Raw genomic sequence first — 27,427 nt, forward strand, 5'->3', positions numbered from 1 at the left:
ACAGTTTATGTAATTATATAAACTCACTTTATCTCGGTACTAAAAATGGGTGAAATCCGACTATGACCACACCCACTTTTTCGCTACCGAAAGTTGCGAAAAATGAAAAAAATGCCATAATTCCATACAAAATACGAAAAAAGGGATGAAAAATGGTGATTGGATTGGTTTTTTGACGCAAAATAGAACTTTAGAAAAAACTTTGTAAAATGGGTTTGAAACCTACCATGTTAAGTAGAAGAAAAGGAAATAGTTCTGCAGGGCGAAATCAAAAGCCCTTGGAATCGTGGCAGGAATACTGGTAGTGGTATTACATATATAATTAAATTAGTGCTTACCCGAAAGATGATGTTCTGGGTCACCCTGGTCCACATTTTTGTCGATATCTCGAAAACGCCTACACATATATAACTAAGGGCCATTCCCTTTCAAATACAAACATATTCTAGTGACACCCCTGATCCACCTTTATGGCGATATCTCGAAAAGGCGTCCCCCTTTAGAACAAAGGTCCACTCCCTTTAATAATACTCTTTAAAACCTTTCATTTGATATCCATGTCATACAAGAACCTTCCAGGGTAACCCTAGGTCCATTTTCCTACATGGTGATTTTCCCTTATTTGACAAAGGATGAAAGAAAATCGTTCCAAAAAACGTCACTCTTGGTGTACAATTTCAGACTCTTATCGGACTCATAATTAAGAGCGCTTCAAAAATATTTCAGGGGTGATTTAAAAAAAATTATAAAGATATGCGTTTTAACCATATTTTTATATTGTAATGAACTTAGGGAAATTCCGCTTATTTGCAACCTTCTGCTAACGTTCGTATCGCTAAACTTTTGAATAAAAAACTCCAATATTCTAACGGTTTTTATTAGACTGCTTTGAAAGCACCTCGCAATTAAACTTCATTTCGCAACTGATAGCGTGCTTAAATCAAACTGATTACTGAACAACTCAGCTTTCGCTGCTTTTATACTATCTGCCGTCTCATCCACCCATTTCTCATAAGGTCTAGCAACTTCTCGAAATTCATGCTTAGGTACCATCAATATATGTACATGCATATTTGTAGATTGTATCCATATGCGTGTGTATATTTGAGTACTACTTCTGCTGATGATGACATGTGTTTGTGAGTATCTCTCTGCTGCCTTGTATGTATGTGAGTAAATGATGATTGATTTGATGTACGCAATAGTGGCAGCTTACTTTATTGTTGTTGTGCCTTTATTTACTTAGTATCAGGTTAGTGATGTGAATCAATTAGTGATGCTAATATTGGTCACACTGCCCTCCACCTAAGTCGGATCGTCCCGATCAGACAAATTTCCTGATCTAAACGCTGCCAGCCTTTCCAAATGAACCACTTTCATTTTGGTTCGTGGTTTGCCAATGGTTTGAATGCGGCAAACTACATCGTTTATCCGTTTTACAACTTTGTAAGGGCCTTCCCAATTGCACTGAAGTTCCGGGGACAAAGCTTTGTTTAGTTGTGGGTTGTATAACAGCACCAAATTTCCTTCCTTTAAACCTTCCGAATTAATTGCTTTTTCGTACCTGGCTTTCATCTTGTCACTCATAATTTTTGTTCGTTGCCTTACAAGATCGTGTATTTCTATCATTTCTTCTTCCAAGACACCAGTGGATTTCCTGATATTTCTCTCCGCATCTGCCTCTATCCCAAATCAGCTGGCAGTCGAAAGTCATTGCCAAAAACTACTTTTGCGGGGGTTTGGCCCGTTGTCTCATGCACTGCCGATCGGTAGTGCTCCTCCAATATTCTATTGAATCGTTCCACCATACCATCAGAGTGAGGTTACAATGCAGTTGTCCGAGTTTTTCAAATGCCCAATTTCTTACACATTTCTTGAAACACCGCTGATTCAAAATTTTTCCCTTGGTCAGAATGTAACTCCATTGGTACCTTGCCACCCAATTGTTTGTAACCACTTCTGCTACTGTTTCCGCTTCTTGATTTGGGATTGGGTATACCTCTGGCTTTGCTGGAATAATCCATAACCACCAGTACATATTTGTTTCCGCAGTTGCTAGTAGGAAATGGGCCTGTGACATCCATAGCGATCCTTTCAAATGGCGCACCTGAGCTATATTGCTTCATCTGTCCATGACTTCGGGTTTTGGGCCCTTTTGCTCTGCTGCAAACTTCGCAGTTGGCAATTCACTCAGTGACCGACTGACGGCCCAATATAATCTCTGCTTAATCTTCTCGAGCGTCTTCGTAATTCCAAGATGACCTCCACTTGAACCGTTATGTAGCTCACTGAGAACGTCAGAAATCCTTTTCCTTTCAATAAATGTCAGTTTCCTCTTACTTTGACAATCCTCACTCCCCATACTCGATGCATGCAACCGGATATCAATTACAAACTGTTCCACTGTGCCCAATATGACTTCGCAATAGGACTCTCTGCTGACATCTCTTCTTTATTTGGTTTTTCGTTTCGTTCGTGCCCTCGCATAACATGTGACAGATCTGTATCTTCTTGCTGACACTTCCATAGTTGTTCCTTGTCCCATTCATCCGTACATGTTATAGTCATTACCCGGACATATATAATGTCTTCTTTATCCTCGGCCTATGAACAGTGCTTGCATTCCAACCTACATGGTCTTCGTGACATTGCATCGGCATTCCCATGGGTACTACCTTTCCGATGTTCAATGGAAAAGTCATAGCTTTGTAGTCGCTCGATCCACCGTTCCAATTGGCCTTCCGGATTACTGAACTGCAGAAACCATTTCAACGCTGCGTGATCTGTCCTGACGGGAATCGCTGCCCGCAGAGATACATGTGAAAATGTTTAATGCACTCTACCAATGCCAACTGCTTCCCCTGTGTAACGCAATAGTTCCTCTCTGGTTTTCCAACTGATCGGCTGTAATATGCAACTATCTTCTCTTTGCCATCGACCAATTGTGATAAAACGCCTCCTATAGCATATCCACTCGCATCGGTATTTAGAATAAATGTTGCTCCTGGAATCGGACATGCCAACATTGGGGCATGCACACACGCTCTTCCAAAGTTTGGAAAGCCACTTCTTGCTCCTTCTTCCATTAAAAAGATTTATTTTTTCTTGTAAGCTCGTGGAGGCTATGGGCTACGCTGGCAAAATTTGGTACAAATCGGCGGTAATATGTACACAGCCCAAGGAAACTTCTTAACTCATGAAGATTCTGTGGTCTTGGCCAATCCTTTATTGCTTCTATCTTTTCATTCACGGTACAGATGCCCTCTGTTGTTACTTTATGACCCAAGTAAATAACTTGCTTCTTGAACAGAGAACACTTTTTGGGACTAAGTTTCAGACCAGCACCAGGTATTCTTTGGAAAATCTCCTCCAAGTTATTCAGATGTTCTTCGAAGTTCTTTCCCAATACGATGATGTCATCTAGGTACACTAAGCATGTTTTCCAATGTAGTCCTTTCAGTACCTGATCAATGAGTTTTCGAAAGTAGCTGTTGCATTACATAGTCCAAAAGGCATCTCTGTAAATTGCCAAGGACCATCACCGACACTGAAGGCTGTTTTCTCTTTGTCTTCCTCCTTCACTTCCACTTGCCAGTAGCCGCTTTTCAATTCCAGTGTGGAAACCCATTTCGTACCAGATAACGAGTCCAGAGTATCGTCAATCCTTGGCTATGGGTAGCTATACTTTTTCGTGACATCGTTCAGCTTGCGGTAGTCCAAGTAAAACCTCATTTTTCCATCCTTTTTCTTCACAAGTACCACCGGTGAGCTCCATGGACTAGTTGATGGGTCGATTACACCACTGTCGCTCATTTCTTATAAGATGTGATTCACAACTTCCCGCTTCGCCGGTGGAACACTACGAGGAGCTTGACGGATCGGCCTCCCATCTCCAGTGTCAATTTGATGTTTCACGACGTTGGTGCGGCCTGGTTTGGAGCCATCTTTTTCAAATATGTTCGCGTACTTTAGGAGCAGTTGTTTTGCCTTACTGTGACAGTCTTCGTCTAGCCCCTCCGTCCATGCCGTGATGTCATTTGAAAGATCAGTGTTACTGGTTGAAACATGTTCCTGGAGCTGCTCACACTTAATAACTACATCAGCCTCTTTTCATCTTCCGAAAATAGCGCCTCTGGTTAGTTTGAGTGGTGACTTGAACTCATTGAGTACTCTTACCGGGATACATCCATCTTGACTTGTCATATCCAGGGCTTTTGCTACAAGTTTATTCGGTGTTGATCTGTTTTCTGGTTCGACAACCCACAATTTGTTTGTCGCACAATCTCCATCAACCTTTGCACAGATGACTGCTTTTGATTTTGGTGGTATTTGCTGACTCTCTTCCACCAGCACTCGTTTACTGCTGTAGCCTCTCTCGTAGCGAAATTAAGTGGCACATCCATGTTCTTATATCGCATCGTCTTGCTTTGCATATCGATCTTGATGCCTTGGTCGAGTAAGAAATCCACTCCAATTTTGATTTCATCAACAATCTCTGCCACTATAAAATTGTGTAGTACCGTGACGTTCCCAATTGCTACTTCACATGCTATTTCTATAATTACCTGGGTGTCCTCTCCCGTGGCTATACGTAATCTTTCTCCAAGCAATGGTCTAATCTTCTTGTTGACTAAATCTGATCGAATGAGATGCACCCGTATCTACTGTCAGTAAACTTTCCTTTCCAACCACATGTCCTCCGACAGTAAGATTGCTTGACCTTCGTCCAATTTGGGAGATAGAGATTATGGGGCATTCAATTGCGAGAGCCAACTGTCGCCCCTTGCGGCTGACTCACTTTAGTTTAACAATTGAGTAGATTTGGAGATTTGCTCATCTCCTTCAACTCTGCGTTTACGGCCACCCACATTGTTGGAACTGTTAGGGTTGGTACTGCAATAACGCGCAATGTGCCCTGGCATTCCACACTTAAAGCATTTGACGGCACCATAGTTTTTCTGCTGCGTTCATTTTAATGCTTCCAAAATTGTGTCTACCCAGTCCGGCCTTTCCACTTCCACGCGATGAGCTTTGTATGCGGGCTTACTTAAAAGTGACGCTCCTTCCTGAGTCAGTGCATAGGATAACGTTTTAGCAAATGTTAGCCTTGGGTTTGCGTATGTAGCTCACTTCGTTTCCACGTCCCGTATGTCATTTATAAAACTCTGGATTTTTACCCTCTCGGTGTATTCCACGGGTGCGTCGGCATTTGCTAGATGGGTCAACCTTTCGTCATCCGATGCGACCTCCTGCAAAGTCTCATTCGATATTTGGTTACGGTTTTGCAACTCAATTTGGTATATCTGTTTGCTGTGTTCGCTTCCGTATCGCCCCTCTAAAGCGCTCATCAATGTTTCATAGTTGTTCCGTTCGTACTTTGGAATCGTCTGCAGGATTTCAAGCTGCAGGCCCTTTCAATGCCACGAACAGTGCAGCGACTTTATCTTCAGCATTCCAACTGTTCACTGTTGCGGTCCTCTCAAACCGAAGCTAAAACAGAACAGAAACGTCAAAAGATGGAGTTTTTACCTCAGTATTACTCGCTGAAGCAGCCGGGCGATTAAGTTGCAATTCCTGTATACGACCTCTCAAAGCATCCACCTCTGCCTCGAATTTTTCTTCAAACTGCATTATTTTTTCGTCCATCCGCGCTTCGTGTTTTGATGATATACGCGCCTCTTGTGCTTCTAGTTGTACTGTTATGCGTGTCTCTTGTTCTTTCAATTGAGTTGCCATATATGTCTTTTGGTCTTCCAGCTGTGATGAAATTTGTGTTTCCTGTGCTTCAATCTTGGCTGTTATGCGTGTCTCCTGGGATTCTAGTTGTGTTTCCATCTTGGATGTTATGCATGTCTCCTTGGATTGCAGATGGAATACCATATAAGTCTTCTGTTTTTCCAGTTGAGATGACATTTCGGTTGATATTTGTGAAGGCATTTGCTTCAACACTGCTAGTATAGCGTTAGTGTCAACACTTGCCAAAGGAATCGGAGTCTCTATCTTCTCCTCCATTATATTCGCTGACTCTTCCACATCAGGATAAAAGACATACTCGTCCACATTAATTCCTCCCAACTCAATTACCTCTCGTGACTGTGCTTGAAGTTCGATCCACGGTTCTCCAACTCCTTTTTCAGTTGCTTAATTCGCTTAACTTTGTCATGTCCAAGTTGTATTCGAAATCTTCGGAATTTATTCAACAATTTCTATTCTGACACCAATTGTAACGAACTTAGGGAAACTCCGCTTATTTGCAACCTTCTGGTTACGTTCGTTCACTTCGCAACTGATAGCTTGCTTAAATCAAACTGATTACTGAACTACTCAGCTTTCGCTGCTTTTATACTCTCTGTTGTCTCGTCCACCCATTTCTCTTAAGGTCTAGCAACTTCTCGAAATTCATGCTTGGGTACCATCCATATATGTACATGTATACTTGTAGATTGTATCCATATGCGTGTGTATATGTGAGTACTACTTCTGCTGATCTCTCTCTGTTGTGCCTTTATTTACATAGTGTTGTGAATCAATTAGTAATTCTAATATTCGCCACAATATTTAAAAAAAAATATTCAAATAAAACGCATTGATTGCTGAAGAAAGATAGCAAACGCAATTTGCTCCACTTTATAGTGTTACCATTTATATGTATTCATGAAAAATACAATTTTGTCCCCAAAGCTCTCAGCTGAGTATGTAATGTTCGGTTACACCCGAACTTAGCCTTCCTTTCTTGTATTTAAATGTATAATGAAGCCTCCCGACACTATTTGGAATCACAGTCTGCAACCTTGTCTGGTTCAAATAGTTTCAGTTTTAAAATTTTTCATATTAAACTTCTTTCAATGCCTGGGCTAATAGCTGGCAGGAAATTAAAGAACATTTAACTTATCTTAAATTTTTCCGTGATTTTTTCAGATGGTTTGGAAAGTCAACGCATTTCATACTTTTACACTGCTAGTAACTATAAGTTTCGCTTTTGGGTTAACTAAAGTGTCAAGTTCTACCTACCACATTGTTCGCAATGACCAATTAATTCCTCATGCTTTTAAATTTCAAATGGGTCAGCCTCAACCATCAATACTACTCTCGAGCGGTCCAAAAAGGTAAGTTGAATTTTTAAAGTACTATAATTAACTTATATTTAAGAATTTATGAGCTTAACACCGGCTTATAATAATTGAATTTCAATTATTATGTTTTTTCTAAGAGAAACTGAAAAGAAAGAAACATTTACTGGCATATTGCGATGGACCATTTCGAAAACCGCCAACGTAATCATCATCAGGCAATTTTGTAATGTTATCAAAGGTTTCACCGGGATTCGAACCGTGAATCACATGGTGAAACTGCAGTAGCCTTTAACCACTAGGCCATCCTGCTGGTATTTGTTTTCATGCTTAATTCAGGTTTTCTCATTTCTACACTAACAACACAATTGAGACATTTTGTCTCTATATTGATTTGTGTGCCATGTAGATTTGGTTTTGTAAAGTTCTTCGTTGCGAATTAGAAGCTTTGTAAACTCGGGCTCAGTTGTACATATTTATGTATGTTTGTTTAATGGTGTGTGCAGTTCATACTTATATTTAAGAATTTATGAGCTTAACACCGGCTTATAATAATTGAATTTCAATTATTATGTTTTTTCTAAGAGAAACTGAAAAGAAAGAAACATTTACTGGCATATTGCGATGGACCATTTCGAAAACCGCCAACGTAATCATCATCAGGCAATTTTGTAATGTTATCAAAGGTTTCACCGGGATTCGAACCGTGAATCACATGGTGAAACTGCAGTAGCCTTTAACCACTAGGCCATCCTGCTGGTATTTGTTTTCATGCTTAATTCAGGTTTTCTCATTTCTACACTAACAACACAATTGAGACATTTTGTCTCTATATTGATTTGTGTGCCATGTAGATTTGGTTTTGTAAAGTTCTTCGTTGCGAATTAGAAGCTTTGTAAACTCGGACTCAGTTGTACATATTTATGTATGTTTGTTTAATGGTGTGTGCAGTTCATACTTATATTTAAGAATTTATGAGCTTAACACCGGCTTATAATAATTGAATTTCAATTATTATGTTTTTTCTAAGAAAAACTGAAAAGAAAGAAACATTTACTGGCATATTGCGATGGACCATTTCGAAAACCGCCAACGTAATCATCATCAGGCAATTTTGTAATGTTATCAAAGGTTTCACCGGGATTCGAACCGTGAATCACATGGTGAAACTGCAGTAGCCTTTAACCACTAGGCCATCCTGCTGGTATTTGTTTTCATGCTTAATTCAGGTTTTCTCATTTCTACACTAACAACACAATTGAGACATTTTGTCTCTATATTGATTTATGTGCCATGTAGATTTGGTTTTATAAAGTTCTTCGTTGCGAATTAGAAGCTTTGTAAACTCGGGCTCAGTTGTACATATTTATGTATGTTTGTTTAATGGTGTGTGCAGTTCATACTTATATTACAGAATTTATGAGCTTAACACCGGCTTATAATAATTGAATTTCAATTATTATGTTTTTTCTAAGAGAAACTGAAAAGAAAGAAACATTTACTGGCATATTGCGATGGACCATTTCGAAAACCGCCAACGTAATCATCATCAGGCAATTTTGTAATGTTATCAAAGGTTTCACCGGGATTCGAATCGTGAATCACATGGTGAAACTGCAGTAGCCTTTAACCACTAGGCCATCCTGCTGGTATTTGTTTTCATGCTTAATTCAGGTTTTCTCATTTCTACACTAACAACACAGTTGAGACATTTTGTCTCTATATTGATTTGTGTGCCATGTAGATTTGGTTTTGTAAAGTTCTTCGTTGCGAATTAGAAGCTTTGTAAACTCGGGCTCAGTTGTACATATTTATGTATGTTTGTTTAATGGTGTGTGCAGTTCATACTTATATTTAAGAATTTATGAGCTTAACACCGGCTTATAATAATTGAATTTCAATTATTATGTTTTTTCAGTTTATACTTATATTTAAGAATTCATGAGCTTAACGCCGGCTTATAATAATTGAATTTCAATTATTATGTTTTCTAAGAGAAACTGAAAAGAATGAAACATTTATTGGCATATTGCTATGGAACCATTTCGAAAACCGCCAACGTAATCATCACCAGGCAATTTTGTAATGTTATCAAAGGTTTCACCGGGATTCGAACCGTGAATCACATGGTGAAACTGCAGTAGCCTTTAACCACTAGGCCATCCTGCTGGTATTTGTTTTCATGCATAATTCAGTTTTTCTCATTTCTACACTAACAACACAATTGAGACATTTTGTCTCTATATTAATTTGTGTGCCATGTAGATTTATTTTTGTAAAGTTCTTCTTCGTTGCGAATGAGAAGCTTTGTAAACTAAGGCTCAGTTGTACATATTTATCTATGTTTTGTTTAATGGTCTGTTCAGTTTATACTTATATTTAAGAATTCATGAGCTTAACACAGGCTTATAATAATTGATTTTCAATTATTATGTTTTCTAAGAGAACCTGAAAAGAATGAAACATTTACTGGCATATTGCTATGGAACCATTTCGAAAACCGCCAACGTAATCATCATCAGTCAATTTTGTAATGTTATCAAAGGTTTCACCGGGATCCGAACCGTGAATCACATGGTGACACTGCAATAGCCTTTAACCACTAGTCCATCCTGCTGGTATTTGTTTTCATGCTTAATTCAGTTTTTCTCATTTCTGCACTAACAACACAATTCAGACATTTTGTCTCTATATTAATTTGTGTGCCATGTAGATTTATTTTTGTAAAGTTCTTCTTCGTTGCGAATGAGACGCTTTGTAAACTCAGGCTCAGTTGTACATATTTATGTATGTTTTGTTTAATGGCGTATTCAGTTTATACTTATATTTAAGAATTCATGAGCTTAACACTGGCTTATAATAATTGAATTTCAATTATTATGTTTTCTAAGAGAAACTGAAAAGAATGAAACATTTACTGGCATATTGCTATGGAACCATTTCGAAAACCGCCAATGTAATCATCATCAGGCAATTTTGTAATGTTATCAAAGGTTTCACCGGGATCCGAACCGTGAATCACATGGGGACACTGCAGTAGCCTTTAACCACTTGTCCATCCTGCTGGTATTTGTTTTCATGCTTAATTCAGTTTTTCTCATTTCTGCACTAACAACACAATTCAGACATTTTGTCTCTATATTAATTTGTGTGCGATGTAGATTTATTTTTGTAAAGTTCTTCTTCGTTGCGAATGAGAAGCTTTGTAAACTCAGGCTCAGTTGTACATATTTATGTATGTTTTGTTTAATGGCGTGTTCAGTTTATACTTATATTTAAGAATTCATGAGCTTAACACCAGCTTATGGTGAAAACTTTGATACCATTACAAAATTGCCTGATGATGATTACGTTGGCGGTTTTCGAAATGGTTCAATAGCAATATGCCAGTAAATGTTTCATTCTTTTCAGTTTCTCTTAGAAAACATAATAATTGAAATTCAATTATTATAAGCCGGTGTTAAGCTCATGAATTCTTAAATATAAGTATATACTGAACACACCATTAAACAAAACATACATAAATATGTACAACTGAGCCTGAGTTTACAAAGCTTCTCATTCGCAACGAAGAAGAACTTTACAAAAATAAATCTACATGGCACACAAATTAATATAGAGACAAAATGTCTCAATTGTGTTGTTAGTGTAGAAATGAGAAAAACTGAATTAAGCATGAAAACAAATACCAGCAGGATGGCCTAGTGGTTAAAGGCTACTGCAGTTTCACCATGTGATTCACGGTTCGAATCCCGGTGAAACCTTTGATAACATTAAAAAATTGCCTGATGATGATTACATTGGCGGTTTTCGAAATGGTTCCATAGCAATATGCCAGTAAATGTTTCATTCTTTTCAGTTTCTCTTAGAAAACATAATAATTGAAATTCAATTATTATAAGCCAGTGTTAAGCTCATGAATTCTTAAATATAAGTATAAACTGAACACGCCAATAAACAAAACATACATAAATATGTACAACTGAGCCTGAGTTTACAAAGCTTCTCATTCGCAACGAAAAAGAACTTTACAAAAATAAATCTACATGGCACACAAATTAATATAGAGATAAAATGTCTGAATTGCGTTGTTAGTGTAGAATGAGAAAAACTGAATTAAGCATGAAAACAAATACCAGCAGGATGGCCTAGTGGTTAAAGGCTACTGCAGTTTCACCATGTTATTCACGGTTCGAATCCCGGTGAAACCTTTGATAACATTACAAAATTGCCTGATGATGATTACGTTGGCGGTTTTCGAAATGGTTCCATAGCAATATGCCAGTAAATGTTTCATTCTTTTCAGTTTCTCTTAGAAAACATAATAATTGAAATTCAATTATTATAAGCCCGTGTTAAGCTCATGAATTCTTAAATATAAGTATAAAAGATTTATTTTTATGTGTGTATATCTTTTTTCATAGTAGGGCAATGGGATCACTTAACACACGTTCTCAGATTTTTTAGCACAAAGAAATAATTATCACAGCATTTTAAGACGGAGCCAGACATTGCTAAATTGACAAATAAACGATTGAATAAGCAGGCCTGAACTGTTATAAAAAATAAATAAAAACAAGTAAGGAAGGCTAACTTCGGGTGTAACCGAACATTACATACTCAGCTGAGAGCTTTGGGGACAAAATAAGGGAAAATCACCATTTAGGAAAATGAATCTAGGGTAACCCTGGAATGTGTTTGTATGACATGGGTATTAAATGGAAGGTACTAAAGAGTATTTTAAAAGGGAGTGGGTCATATTTCTATAGGTGAACGCCATTTCGGGATATCGCCATAGAGATGGACCAGGGATGACTCTAGAATGAGTTTGTACGATCTGGGTATCAAATGAAAGGTGTTAATGAGTATTTTAAAAGGGAGTGGGCCATAGTTCTATAGGTAGACGCCATTTCGGGATATCGCCATTAAGGTAGACAAGGGGTGACTCTAGAATGTGTTTGTACGATATGGGTATCAAATGAAAGCTGTTATAAGTATTTTAAAAGTGAGTGGGCCTTAGTTCTATAGGTGGGCGCCTTTTCGAGATATCGCAATAAAGGTGGACCAGGGGTGTCTAGAATGCGTTTGTGCGATTATTTAAATTGTATGATTATTTAAAACGTAGTGGGCCTTAGTTCTATAGGTGGACGCCTTTTCGAGATATCGCCATAAAGGTGGACCAAGGGTGCATCTAGAATGTGTTTGTACGTTATGGGTATCAAATTAAAGGTATTAATGAGGGTTTTAAAAGGGAGTGGCCCTTAGTTTTATATGTGAAGGCGTTTTCGAGATATCGACCAAAATCTGGAGCAGGGTGACCCAGAACATAATCTGTTGGGTACCGCTAATTTATTTATATATGTAATACCACGAACAGTATTCCTGCCAAGATTCTAAAGGCTTTTGATTTCGCCCTGCATAACTTTTTCATTTTCTTCCACTTAATATGGTAGGTGTCACACCCGTTTTACAAAGTTTTTTCTAAAGTTATATTTTGCGTCAATAAACCAATCCCATAACCATGTTTCATCCTTTTTTTCATATTTGATATAGAATTATGGAATTTTTTTAATTTTTCGAAAATTTCGATATCGAAAAAGTGGGCGTGGTCATAGTCCGACTTCGGCCATTTTTTATACCAAAATAAAGTGAGTTTAGATAAGTACTTGAACTAAGTTTAGTAAAGATATATCGATTTTTGTTCAAGTTATCATGTTAACGGCCAAGCGGAAGGACAGGCGGTCGACTGTGTATAAAAACTGGGCGTGGCTTCAACCGATTTTGCCCATTTTTACGGGAAACAGTTATCGTCATAGAATCTATGCCCCTACCAAATTTCACAAGGATTGGTAAATTTTTGTTCGAATTATGGCATTAACATTCGAAGGAATGGTACTAAAGAAGAAGCACCGGACGAAGGTGAGCCTGTACCTCAGGGCGAGGAGTTAGACGGAAACACCCCGAGTGGATCTGCCGCCCCTGGCCCTGATGAAGGAACCACCTCCGCGCCGGAAGATCTGGTGGGTGGGGATACCACCGCCTCGAGCAAATTCGCAACCGCCACAACGAATCTCGGGGACCCATGCAACACCTTGAGTGAACATGGGCGATATCGAACCGGTATCTGAGTTTGCTGGCCAGATCTTTGCTGGCATGGACGAGCAGCTTCTGCTGGAATCCGATCCGTCGGATGCCGAATTCAACGATAGTATCGTAGAGAAGGCATCCGACGTTGCGTACCAGCAGAGGATGGACGTCGGTGCTGAAGCCGACCTTTAACGGGCGCGCAGGTACTTCAGATAAACCTACACCACTCTAAGGAAGCCTCGGCTGCCTAATCTTACGCCTCAGCGCAACAGATAGGACGTCGTTCTAGACCAGGAACCTTGGGTCGTTGGCAGCAAGGTCTGTGGGCTCTATTCTAAGGACTACCAGCTGGTGACACCGCCCGTGGCAGGTAGAATCAGATCTTGTATTCTAATAAAGAAAACTCTAGTATTTATTCTGCTATCTTTTTTAGCGACGAGGGCTTTACCTGCATTAGCCTCGAGCTACAGGACCGAACGCTCCGGCTTATGTCCGCTTATATGGCGCACGATCGCCCAACGTTTGTACAGCACCGGCTCTGCAAAGCGGTACGGGAGGTCCATAGTAAAGGGTGCCCGATAATAATCGGAGCCGATGCCAATGCACATCACACCGCTTGGGGCTCTACAGACATTAACACTAGGGGTGAGTATCTTTTTGATTCTATTATTAACAACAATCTAAGTATATGCAACTCTGGAGACAAACCAACTTTTATCACCTCAAATAGAAAGGAGGTTCTAGATATTACTCTAGTTTCAGGGCCATTCTCTGACCTTGTCGAAAATTGGAGAGTTTCCAACGAAAACTCCTACTCTGATCATATGTATATCACTTTTACTATGCTTTTGCGTACACCGCCTAGGGTGGCTTACAGGAATAGGAGACGTACGGACTGGAACCTTTATAAAAAGTCCTATCCTCTACTCTCCTAAGAAACGCTTATCACGGTAGGTCGAGCCTACCGCTAAGAACTGATGAAGCGCCTCCTTTAGACACAACATTTGCTTCTCTCGGTGAGCTAGACTCATGGTCCAAAATAGAAGAAGCAGTAGATCTTATCACCAAATCTTGTAACGCTGCCTTCACAGCAGCCTGCCCGGAGATTAGGGTAAGGGGCAATAAGAAACCCTATTGGTGGAACCAAGAAATCTCCGAGCAGAGGAAAAACAGCAGAAAACTGTTTAACGAGGCTAAGCGCACTGGAATCTGGTCCCATTATAAGGACGCCTTAAAATCTTTCAAGAAGTCAATCTAGAAGGCCGAAAGGGGACTCCTGGAAGAATTTCACCAATGACATCGAAGAAGTCTCAGAGGCCAATCGCCTACGAAATGTCCTCTCCAAAAACCCCATACCTCCCAGCTGCATTCGCAGAGCGAACGGAGAATGGGCCACTTCTATTACGGAAATGCTAGATACCCTGGTCAGCACTCACTTTCCAGGCTGCATCTCTCAACCATACCTCTTAAACACGCGAAAAAGGAGTAAAATGGGCAATCAAGTCCTTCAAACCCTTCAAATCTCCGGAATGGATGGAATATTTCCCGCTGAGTTGCAAGCTGCAAGCGATCTTATAAGCCCGCTGCTAGCTAAAATCTACAAGGCCTACTTCAATCTGGTCTATATCCCCACGGAATGGACCAAGGCAAAGGTAGTCTTCATACCCAAAGGAGGCAGGATATCGGGCAACTGTCCAAAGGATTTCAGACCAATAAGTCTGACCTCCTTCTTCCTAAAAGTTCTAGAACTATTGCTGGACGCCTATATTAGAAGATCGGCAAAAAGGCACTAATCTCCAACAACCAATACGCCTACTCTAAGGGCAAATCCCTAGAGACAGCTCTACATGCTATCACTACTAAGATAGAGAAGGGTCTTGCCTTTAAAGAATTTGCACGCCTGGGTATCTTTCTCGACATAGAAGGAGCCTTCAACAACGTTCTCCAGCAGCGGTCACAAGATCTCTACGTTCACTAGGGGTGGAAGAGCCTCTTGTGAAATTCGTCGAGCTCCTTCTAAACAAGAGAAGAATTATCTCTGAGCTGGACAAATCATCGTTAATAAGGCATACCTACAGAGGAACCCCCCAGGGGGGCATTCTTTCTCCACTACTATGGAACCTGACGGTGAAACGCTCTGTATCTATACTAAAGCCCACCGGATGCCAAGTCACTGCATATGCCGACGACATAGCCTTGACAGTTACCGGCTAACACCTTCCGGTGCTTGGCGAATTCTTGCAAAATTCACTTAATCTAACAAAGACTTGGTCTAGGGAATGCGGACTCAGCATCAGCAGTGAAAAAATTGAGATGGTGCTCTTTACCCGCAAACGCATTATACCGGAATTTACCCTCCCGGTTAAATAACTCGGAGTTATTCTAGACAGGAAGCTTGACTGGAAGCGAAATGTGGAGGAACCATCCAGGAAAGCCACAATGGCTCTCTACGCTTGTAAGTCGGCAATTGGAAAAAGGTGGGGTCTCCAGCCACGCAGAGTACATTTGATCTAAACGGCAGTGGTGAGACCCATACTCTTCTACGCCGTCGCGGTATGGTGGACGGCACTCGATATCGAATCTAACAAGAGCAAATTAACGAAAGTGCAGAGGACGGCGGCAATGCTTACCAGCGGTGCCCTCCCCTCCACTCCCACCAAAGCTCTTGAAACCATATTATTCCTTCTCCCAACTGATTTATGTAGTAGATACTGTGCCTCCTGCAACGCGGCAAGGCTCAACGCTATCGAAACATGGAGGGACTGCAGGTTTGGTCACACCCGGATCCTGACGCAAGTCCCCGAAACCTTCTTGAAATTGGACCATACAACATCGTCCCCTTGCTGGGACAACACATTTTCTACAAGAATCCCAGAGAGGAACGAGTTGGCAAACGGCGAGGAGCCGGGATCTCACGAAATCTCCGTTTTTACAGATGGCTCTAAACTAAAAAACAGAGTCGGCAGCGGAATATACTCGGAGAAGCTCAATCTAAGTGAGAGCTTTCGCTTACCCGACGACTGCAGTGTTTTTCAGGCTGAACTCATAGCTATCTGGGAAGCAGCCCTCTATCTTACTAACCTGCAGGTGACCAATTCTATTTCAATTTTCTCTGACAGCCACGCTGCCATAAAATCCCTGCAATGCAGTAACACCTCGTCACTAGTGGCATTGAAGTGCAGAGAAACCCTCAACAAACTAGCTGAAAATTGCAATCTAAGCATAATATGGGTTCCTGGCCACTGTGACATCTCGGGAAACTGCGCTGCGGATGAGCTAGCTAGGGAAGGCACCAACCTGCAAACAATAACCTCCGCGGGTTGGGCCAGCCCTCCTCTAAACACTTGCAAACACTGCCTGCGATCTCTTTTCACGCATCAGGCAAACGCCAGATGGGCCAAGGAACCTACATGTAGTATATCCAAGCAAATCTGGCCTAAGCTGGATGGAAAGAGATCGCAAACGGTGATATTGTTAAACCGTATCTCTATAAGCCCACTAGTAGGCCTTCTTACAGGTCACTGTCTCATGGGCACTCACGGTGCCTATATGGGCCTGCAGACAAATGACTTCTGCCGCAGCTGTAGGGACGAGGAGGAGATAGAAAGCGTAGAGCAACATCTGTGCCACTGTCCCGCACTCTAAAAAACCCGGTACCAATGCCTCCACAGACACTCCTTTGGGTGTCTTGCGGAGCTTGAATCTATAAACCCAAACGACATCTTGCGTTTCATTAGGCAAACGCTCTGGTTTATCATCACTGGGGTCTAAACTTTCTTCTTCTTCGAAAAGTAGGGTAACCGGAAATAGGGGATCCCGCGTGGTAGCATAACGGGCCACAACGGCCTACGTGAGTCTCCGCTCGGACAGCGGAGGCAGCCACTTTAACCTAACCTATGACATTAAAAGTATTCTAGACGAATTAAATGAAAAAGGGCGGAGCTTGCAAAACTTCTAAACTACCTTATTTTAAAAGTGGACGGTGCCACGCCCATTGCCCAAAATTTAACTAATTTTCTATTCTGCGTCATAAGGTGAACCCACCTACCAAGTTTCATCGCTTTATTCGTCTTTGGTAATGAATTATCGCACTTTTTCTGTTTTTCGATATTTTCGATATCGAAACAGTGGGCGTGGTTGTAGTCCGATTTCGTTCATTTTAAATAGCGATCTGAGATGAGTGCCCGGGAACCCACATACCAAATTTCATCAAGATATCTCATCCATTTACTCAAGTTATCGTGTTTACGGACGGACGGATGGACGGACGGACGGACGGACGGACATGGCTAAATGAATTTCTTTTTTCGCCCATATCATTTTGACATATAGAAGTCTATATCTATCTCGATTATTTTATGCCGTTACGGATTGCCGTTATGCAAACAAAGTTAATATACTCTGTGAGCTCTACTCAGCTGAGTATAACAAATATATACTTGGCGCGATTTATCTCAGAAAATATTTAGGGTGAGCTTCTCTTCAAGTTTGCATCTTGCCCCTTTTTAGTTTTTCCTACAAATATACGGGGCGGGGCATTAATTTTTTATGCCGAATTCGAACGGCACCTGAAAGGCAGATGAATTTTCACTGAGAAGGTTTTTAATGGCAGAAACTTTTCGGAGTATTTGCCAAACCACTTTCGAGGGCGACCCCGCTTAGAAATGCTTTTTTGTAATTGAATGAACTTTTTTCCTAGATTTTGATGTTGCTTCTGCGCGGGTCTTAAACCCATCACCCTCGGTGTGGTAGGCGGAGTACGCTACCACTACACCACGGCGCCGCCAGGGTCTTGAACCAGCAAAAGCAATAAGTTAAGCTTAAATTCCGGTCAAATAAAATTAAGATGAAAATAACAAGTGTTCACTTTGTTTTGGGAAAACCCTCATTTTTTATTGATCTTAATGCGAAAGGTTTCATGAAAAATTTACGCCTATTGTGAACCCTAAGCAACCTGCTGTTAAGGATATCTTATTATTTCGTTTTTTCGGGCCATGAATTGAAAGCTCTTATACAGGTTTTGAAACATTATAAATGTGTCAATTAGGCTAATTTAAGCAACTCTCCACATTGTTCATAAAGTACGAGCCCTCGACTTTCAAAGAATTTCTGCTGCATTAACCGAATTTCGGACCGGAAAAAGATAGGTTCCATCAACTACTAAGAGCTGCCCAAACATTTAACATATTTTTTATGTTTATGTATAATTATGTATAGTATAAGACAGAGCGTGCCAATATTTCCAAAATAATGGAGATTTCCTGTCGTGAATGTAATACTGCTTCCAAATAGTAACATATTAACGCGATGTAGGGACTGAAATTCGCGAAGGACTATATAAATAATTTTTTGTGACATTTTAAATATATTGGTCCTTCTTTTGTTTTTTTCAACAGAAATTTTTGTCCAGAAACAAGATGTGGTGTGGCAACCGTGATCATGAAATAGTGACCAAAGATGTTAAATTTCAGCGAAAATTACGCAATTCTTTTTTAAATACCAGAATGGTACACTTTTTCTGCTGATTTTATCCACAGCGAAGCAAATCCAAATTGGAAATGAATATATAGCTAAACTATTCATTTCATAAAATATTTCAACCGAAGTATTATAAATTGCAGATCTTGGGAGGGGGACCGATTAGTAAGGTCTTATAGATTATACATACATAAAAGCTAAAAATTTTAAAACTTTATATGTAATTAAAACAAACTTTTATAATTTTCATAAGTTCCAGATCAGAGTGGGGGATCACCCCCCGCTCCCCTGGATCTGCACTGTCTCGAATTACTTGTAAGGCTTGCGAGCTTTTCGCCATTCAATTTAATCGATTCATTGGCTGTTTTATATAAAGCTTACGATTTCTTCCGGACCACAAGCGAACATGTCCACAAAACCGCAAGTAACAAGTAAAGGTGTCTAATTTCGGGTGTAACCGAACATTATATAATCAGCGTGAGCTTCAATTGTATATTTCATTTCAGATAAATTACTTTTCTACATAACATGTTCCCCATTTCCCCGTACAATAAAACTTGATAAGTGAATTGTCATTGATTCAAAACTATTTTTTGCTAAGTTATAGCTTAGTTATTATTCTAGTCTACGACCCTTTTAAACTTGTTTTATATCAAAGTTGCCGTGGTCTTTAACCCGTCCATTTTTACTAGAAATATTTTCTGCTATAAGGAAAATATGTGTACACAATTACATTACGATATGTTAATTTTTCTTTGAGTTATGGCTCCCGAAATATAGAAAATTGCTTAGCCATAAAAGGGGCGGTGCCACGCTCATTTGAAAAATGTTAGTTTCCAATTTAATGTTATAATTCAATTTAGAAAGTAAAATTCTATAGATGCAAAGCTCTTTTTCGCTAAGATATAACTTATTATTTTCGTCTGCGACCCTTTTAAAAATCTTGTATATACAAGTGGGCGTGGTTTTTCACCGATCTCATCCATTTTTTCGAGAAATATAGGAAAATTTTTGTACCTAATTTTATTACGATCCGTTCATTTTTCTTCGAGTTATGGCTCCCGAAACATAGAAAATTGCTTAGCCATAACAGGGGCGGTGCCATGCCTATTTTTTTAAATTTGAAGTTTTTCGTATTTATTGTTATAAATCCACTTGAGAAATGAAATACCAATGATATAAAGCTCCTTTTTGCAAAGATATAGCTTATTTTATTGCTCCACGACCCTTTTAAAACTTTTTTTATATAAAAGTGGGCGTGGTCCTTAACCGATTTCGTTATTTTTCTCTAAAGCATTCTTTATAGTAAAGGCAACCTCTCTGCCGAATTTTGTTACGATAGGTTTAACGATTTTTGATTTATGATTAATAATATTTGTAAAATTGATTTTATCACAAGTGGGCGGTGCCACGCCCATTTAAATTTTTTTTTTTTTAATTTTTATCAAGAGTCTCAATATCAGTCCACAAGTCAAATTTCAACATTATAGGTGAATTATTTACTAAGTAATCAGGTTTTATGTGTTTTCCAAAATGTTATATATATAAAAAGTGGGCGTGGCTATCATCCGATTTCGCTAAATTTCAATACCAATCTATTCTGGGTCCAGATAAGCTCGTGTACTAAATTTCGGAAGATATCTCAATATTTATTCAAGTTTTTTTCGATACTGATGATTTTCATATATGGAAGTCTGTATCTATCTCGATTCCTTTATACCTGTACAACCAACCGTTATCCAATCAAAGTTAATATACTCTGTATGCAAAGCACGCTGAGTATAAAAACACCGAAATGTATAAAATAGTGCCAATGCAGCGACTGAAGTGAAAGTCGAGAAACTCGCGAGTATTAAGAGTATTTCGAGATTCGAGAATCTCGGGAGAAGCCGAGTTCCCAATTTCTCGGGTCTCAAAAATCTCGCTTGTGTTCGAGAAGAAATCATGAGCTCTACTGTTCATAAAATAAAGAGTCGCAATATGCGTACTCTTTTCTAAATAATTTATAAATTATATAATAAATTTCTGTTTCAACTTGCTGCATTTTGATAGGTATTTATATATTCAGAGCTGCTGAAACATTTTTGTATTGAAGTGTTAACACTACTACAAAAATTATAAGTGCACTGAGAAAAACTAAAACATTATTTTTTAAATGGAATTTTTTTTTTGTAAAAAAGATTGTAATACTGTTCAAGTAATTTTATGTATGTATGTATCTACATATAAGAATATAACAAACATAGAATAGGTATTAAGTTAAATGGAATAAAGGCAGTAACAAGTTCATAATATGTATACTTAATATAACTATGTTTGAGTTAAGTGTCATTGGAAAGCAATATACATAATCAACAAAAAAGTCACAAGTAAAAAAAAAAAAAAAACCAAGTGTATAAATACTGTCCATACAACGATTAAGTTTATGTCGAGAAGCTTGCGAAATTTACGAGTATTTCGAGACAAGAGAATCTCGCGAGAATTCGAGTTTCTTGGGTCTCGAAAATCTGGCTTGTGTTCGAGAAGAAATCGTGAGCTCTACTGTTCATACAATAAAGATTTGTAGTATGCGTACTGTTTTCTAAATAACTATACAATATTTCAAAATTAAGGGTATTTCAACTTGCTTCATTTTGATAGGGATTTACATATATATTCAGAGCTGCTGAAACATTTATTTATTGAAGTGTTAACACAATGTCAAATGTTCCCCATTAAACATATGTTGATAAATAATAAAACAAATAGTTTTCTATTGCTAGGTTTTTCTGTAAAAATGGTTCGTAACTACAAGAGGAAGACCAACCGATGCCAGATAAATGAGAACGATATGAAAAAAGCCCTATCAGACATTAGGTATAAGCGCGAAACAGCTACGTCCGCAGCGGACAAGTATAATATAAAAAGGATAAATTTGATCATGCGAATGAAGAAACTAGATCCTTTGAGGAAAGATTCGGACTCTGGAAACGACAGTAATTGTGATGAAAATTTTAGTTACCACTCTAAATATACAAGCTATCAAACGCTAACAAAATTTCAAAAAGACAATTTATTGAATATACAAAGAAGTGTGCGTTTTTTGCACATAGTTGGATAACTAATAAGGCGGCTGGACAAAGCTGACTTTATGGATTTCTGAAGCGAAATCCTTCACTTACACTACACTCTAAAACTTTTGAATGGAATTAAGATTAAAATGGGGGTAAATTCCTGTTGAAATAATTTTTTGGTGTAAAAATGCCCATTTTTTGTACGTATTAATGTTGAAAATAAAAAAATTGATGATATTACTATAAAAAAGTGTAATATTTTAATTTACACCCGAAAAGTACGTAGTTTTACGCAAGAAGTGTGCAAAAGTATACATGCTTTGCAATTTTTTTTTTTTATTTCTTTATTTATTTATTTATTTAAAGTCGACGCAAACACAAAGCGGTAATAGATATATATGTAAATACAGAGCCATCCTTAAAATTAAAAAGATTAAAAGAGGTACATAGAAAATTTCACATCACATTTTATAAGAAAAGATAAAATTAAAATATCAGGCTAAACCTAAGAGTATAGCAGTATGTAAAGCAGCAAACGAACATTCAAAGCCAATGCAGTTATACAAATCATTATAACGCGAGCACCAATGACGCAGGGGACTATTTCTAGCAAAATTTCCCGGCATAGAGGTAAATGAAAAGGCACAAAATGTCTGGAGGCCCTAGCAGGAACAGCAAAATTTAGTTGACTGATTAGGTCAGGGGAGTCAATAACACCAATGATGAGCTTATGAATGAACATAACGCCGAGTAATACTCTACGATTCTCTAGAGATGGCAAATTAATTAGAAGAAGCATATTCCTGTATGGTGGAAGAGGAGTACTTGATTCCCAGTTGAGACCTCGTAATGCAAAAATTAAAAACTGTCTCTGGACCGACTCAATCCGATCTATATGGATTGATAGATTGGAGACCAAACACATGAACAGTACTCGAGATTAGGGCGTACCAGCGAGGTATAAAGGGTCTTTGTGAAATAAGGGTCATCAAACTCTTTAGCCCAACGTTTGATAAAACCTAATACACCAGTTGCTTTGTTTATAGTGGTTGAAATATGTATGGTAAAACTTAATTTCGGATCAAATATAACACCTAGATTAGTTACAACAGATATCCGCTCCAAAGGGTTGCCGTTAAGTATATAAGATGTCAGGACCGGCTTCACACGGTGAAAAGTCATTTACTTACATTTAAAGCAATTCAAAAAAAGTAAATTTGCAGTACACCAGCTTTGAAATGAGTAAAGATCGGCCTGAAGCTGATTTAAACAGAACAAGTTTGAAGGCAGATATGTGTAACAAAGTTTTACATCAACTGCGTACATAAAACTCTAGAATATAAGATAACCTTTGGTAAGTCGTTACACAACAATGTGTAAATTTCGGTCACTTATCATCGTAATTTGCTTCAGGTAACTGTAAATTTTCATTTTCTGTGAAATCGTCGCTTTTGTCGTCTCGTAGTGGAAAAAGTTAATAAGGTTTAAAATATAATAATAAATAGGTGAATAAGCTATAAAATATACATATGTAAGTGTAAGTAAGTGATAAGCTATATATATTGGAAATGTTTGTGTGAAGTGTGTGCAAAGCAGTTCTGCAAATTAAGGAGTTATCATTTGCATTTATATGCGCATAGGGGACTAAGTTCCAATTTGTTTGAATGCTTGTTTCCAAAATGCAATAAAAAGTTTTCAAGCTACAATGTCTATCCAGTCCATTTTTCAAAAAATCATTCTGCTACAGACGCCGTGGTTGAAGGCGTCACCACTGCGTACCACAAATTCAATTGTTCGATGTCTTCTTGCGACTTTTCGGTACAAAAAATTAGGCCCTTAGTGTTTAAAATCGCGCTCTTAGGGTGTAAATATAAGCAACTGGTGCGTACAATTTTATGTATATAGTGTCTAAAGTATTACACATTTTTTGCGCAAAATTCAACAAGAGATTTGTAAAAATAAAGATGTGTAATATTACACATTAATAGTGGTTAAAGTGTTGCCTACAATTTTGGTAGTAAATTTACGATTTTCGCTTTAGAGTGTAAGACAACCTGAAAAAACAAGCTTGGTTAGGCTTAAAGGTTTTACAAAATCAGCCGTGGATGAATTTTTCAAACATATGAGTAAGATATATGCACAATACTCGTTTGAGCCTAAATACATTTACAATTTGGATGAAACTGGCATTACCACTGTTAAGGACACATCTAACGTAAAAAACTAATACATTTTTATTTTATTTAAGTGATTTATTTTCTTTCTTCATTACAGGTCCTTAGTGTGAAAGGTCAACGATCTGTTGCACAGGTTGTATCTGCAAGTATAACCGCGAATCTCGAGAACGGTTGGACCGATTTCGCTAATTTTTTTTAGAATATTTTTTTATAAATTTGCATAAAAAAGTCTAAAAACGCCACTTTTGTAATAAAAAATTATACAATTTTTGTTTACACAGCTATAAATGTAAATGGATCGATTGGAATATTTCTTCTTTGCAGTAAAACTTTGAAATATTTACCTTCGTTCTGCATAAAAAAAAAATACTTGATTCCTTATATCAGCGAAATTTTTTTAACAAAAGTAACATTTTTACCAAAAACTGCAGTGCGTGTGTTTGTTCGCTGTCAACTGCGCGATATTGTGAATGAAAATAAGTGTGATATCTTCTGCATAGACGTCAAAATTCCAAAGCGATTGGATCACCTGATTTGTAATTGACTATCGCTGTCTCATTCTGTATCTCTTTCTATCACCCACCGAAGATAGGCGGCCCTATGCACCGCCATATTGAACATCCTGTCAAAACGCTAAAAAGTAGCCATATTGAACATCCTTTCAGGCAGTTGACAGATAAGATATCACACTTAGTTTCATTCACAATGCTGTGCGCGCAAACTTGGTTTGAGTGAGACATAATGTTTCACATACGTACGTACATATGTAGCATTCGCTGCGTTATTTAACTTCTAAGTACATTTATATGTATGTATGGCGGAACGATACAAGGTGGCAGCATGGGACAGCTGATTATAAACCTTTTTTATTTGATTTGATACATCAACTTACGGCGCAGTACGATTTTGACATTTGTCCATCGAATTTGCAAAAACAAAGCACATGGAATTTTAATTTATGTTTGTAGGTATGTAACCATGCTACCACCTTGTATCGTTCCGCCATGATATGTATTGAGGTATGAGCATATGTGTTTTCATATCATATTAGCTTTACATACCTATGTATTAATGCAACATAAATGGTTATGAATGTATACATCTCTTGAAAAATACACTTTCGTGACAAATTATAAACAAAGTTCTATTTTTGGTATATTTGTATGTATATGTTAATATCTGTGAACTAAGCAGATTTAATTCTTCAATATACATATTTTTTATGCTAATTTGTATGCTGATTGCATAGACAAAATAACTGAGCATCAATTTTTTATATAGTTTTTTATATAATTTTTTATAGAGTGGTTCTTACATTTGATTTATACAAAGTTCCCGCCAATATCGACATTGTGTGGTACGCCCTTAAAGTTGAAGAATATTTCCCTGCACCTATGCCGTTAACTATTATATCAATATTATCATCTGTATATTGCATTTTATCATATTGCATTCATATGGCTGAGTGGTTAAAGGGCTTTACACTAGTATGAATGCGAGTACTGAAGTTACGTAGGTACCTGTCTCTGAAGACCCAGCCCCACGGTGTAATTTAAACACTAATCAATATCCGTTGATCGGCGGCCCAACAAGTTGGTACCAATCGACTGAATTGGGTGTTCAAGTCAACCAGCTTTGGTATGGCCGAGGAGGATTTCGGGTTAATGGCACCCGGTTGCACGGCAACTCCACCGCGATTTCCGTGCTTGTCCCAGTATCCCTCTTTCATTGATTTTTGTTATCTCAACATCTGATTAGACGCAGTAATCAGCATGAGATATTTGTTTTGTCGCAATTTAGGAATGTGACCAACCTTTTCTGCCCAGCCGTGCCACAACAATGGCTGTGCATGGATATTCCTTAAAGGAGGTGACACAACGACATTTTTCATACAGATGCGTTTAACACAAGCTTATGCATTCCAATAACATCGCCACAATCAACCAAGATGTTGCGTTTGTAAATATGAAGGAATTTCAGACTTGGCAATTTAAGTTTATTTAGCCTTGCCCTTTCTATACAAAATGTCGCGAAGCACTGGTATAAACATTCTCCCTATACAACAAAAATACTTGCTAACATATTTTGTGTCGTATTTAATTCTTATATTGCAGTTTTTACTTGCGAAAAATGTTATAAAGATTACCAACGAGTGGAAAAATAATTTCACTTGCAAAGTGTGCCAACACCCTTAGCCAAAGCATATGTCAAATTCTTCTTCTTATGACTTTCTTGAAATAAAATTTGGGAGATGGCCACTTTTCAATATCAGATGGCGCCAGTGTCGCTCATTCTACCATTCTCCATACAAATACTTGCAATCTACTCATAATGCATAAGCTTGTGTTAAACTCATCTATATGAAAAACTGCTTATGTGTCGGGGCTTTAAGGTCGCACTAAGTTGACGTACACTGTGAGCCATACTGCGCTTCATATTCACTTCCATTTTTGCTCCAATTATTTTGCTAATTTTCGCTCCAATTTCCACTCCAATTACAATACAATCATGCTCCATTTCAAACTCCGCTTTAACGCCATCCACAATTGCGGGCTGTGGCCAACCTTTCCGTTCGCAGACATGTAGTTCTGAGTACTTGCCTAAGCAATGTCTCCACAATGCAGAAGAGAACCACTGTATCGCTTTCACTCCGCTTAAGGCCGCACTACGTTGACGTACTCTATGAACTACCTTTGCGCTTCATTTTCGCTTCAATTTTCACTCAGATATCACTCTCAATCTTCGCTTCAATTTTATCGCTCAAATTTGCACTCCAGCATCACTCCAATTCCACACCATACACAATTGAGGGCTGTGGTCAACCTTTTCCCCTCACAGACCTGTAGTACCGAGTACCTGCCCCAGCAATATCTTCGCATAGCAGTTTGCCCACTGCTATCACCTGACAACGTAAAATCTTGCCACAGTTTGGGATGTGGCCATCCATTCTGCGAACGCCTCCTATTCGAAACGTAGTCTAAAGCAGCTTCAAACACCTCAAAATACAAGATTAGCACCGATAGACATACGTTTCTGCAATCATGCTCCGTGTTTTAGCGGTTGCCACAGGGTCGGCTTTTCAATGAAATTGGGTATACTGAGACCAGCAAGAGACCGAGTTCCCTTGGGTCTTGCGGTGGCACTTTTTATAAGGACCATGCTTAGGGTCGCACAGGGTGATACGACGCATCCACCCTGCTCCCTTTCGAGTAAAGTCACTTTACTCATGGATTGGTTAGCCATGGTATTATGGTCGCTTTTACGACCGATATACCTACCGCTGGCATATTCTCACCTCTAACCTACAGGGGGAACACTAGTATGAATGTTGGGGATTCGAGTTCAATACTCAGCTCCCAACAAGCTAGCTGATAAAGAAGTGAAATTCAGAAACATGTCCTAGTAACCATCGCCGTTTGTAAACTTTGCAATTTTTCTCTAATATCAATAATTAAATTGTTTTCATAAATCTGAATTTACTTTCGCTTATGTTGCCATGTTTTTTATTATACCAAACATTAAGAATGGTTCAAATAAACAAAATATTTCAAGATTTGCTGCA

The 27,427-nt window shown here is 38.5% G+C and overlaps 1 protein-coding gene across 4 annotated transcripts in view; it reads left to right on the forward strand.

Moving 5' to 3' along the window:
- Positions 1–27,427, forward strand: part of Pxd (Peroxidase) — a 1,822,298-nt gene that overhangs the window by 120,980 nt on the left and 1,673,891 nt on the right. For all 4 annotated transcript variants that reach the window (XM_067760232.1, XM_067760234.1, XM_067760233.1 and 1 more), the window contains exon 2: positions 6,919–7,106. In XM_067760232.1, coding sequence (XP_067616333.1) covers positions 6,919–7,106 — 188 coding nt within the window. The remainder of the gene's footprint in view (positions 1–6,918; positions 7,107–27,427) is intronic.

Source organism: Eurosta solidaginis, chromosome 1 (assembly GCF_040869045.1).
Source record: "Eurosta solidaginis isolate ZX-2024a chromosome 1, ASM4086904v1, whole genome shotgun sequence".
Taxonomy (NCBI): domain Eukaryota; kingdom Metazoa; phylum Arthropoda; class Insecta; order Diptera; family Tephritidae; genus Eurosta; species Eurosta solidaginis.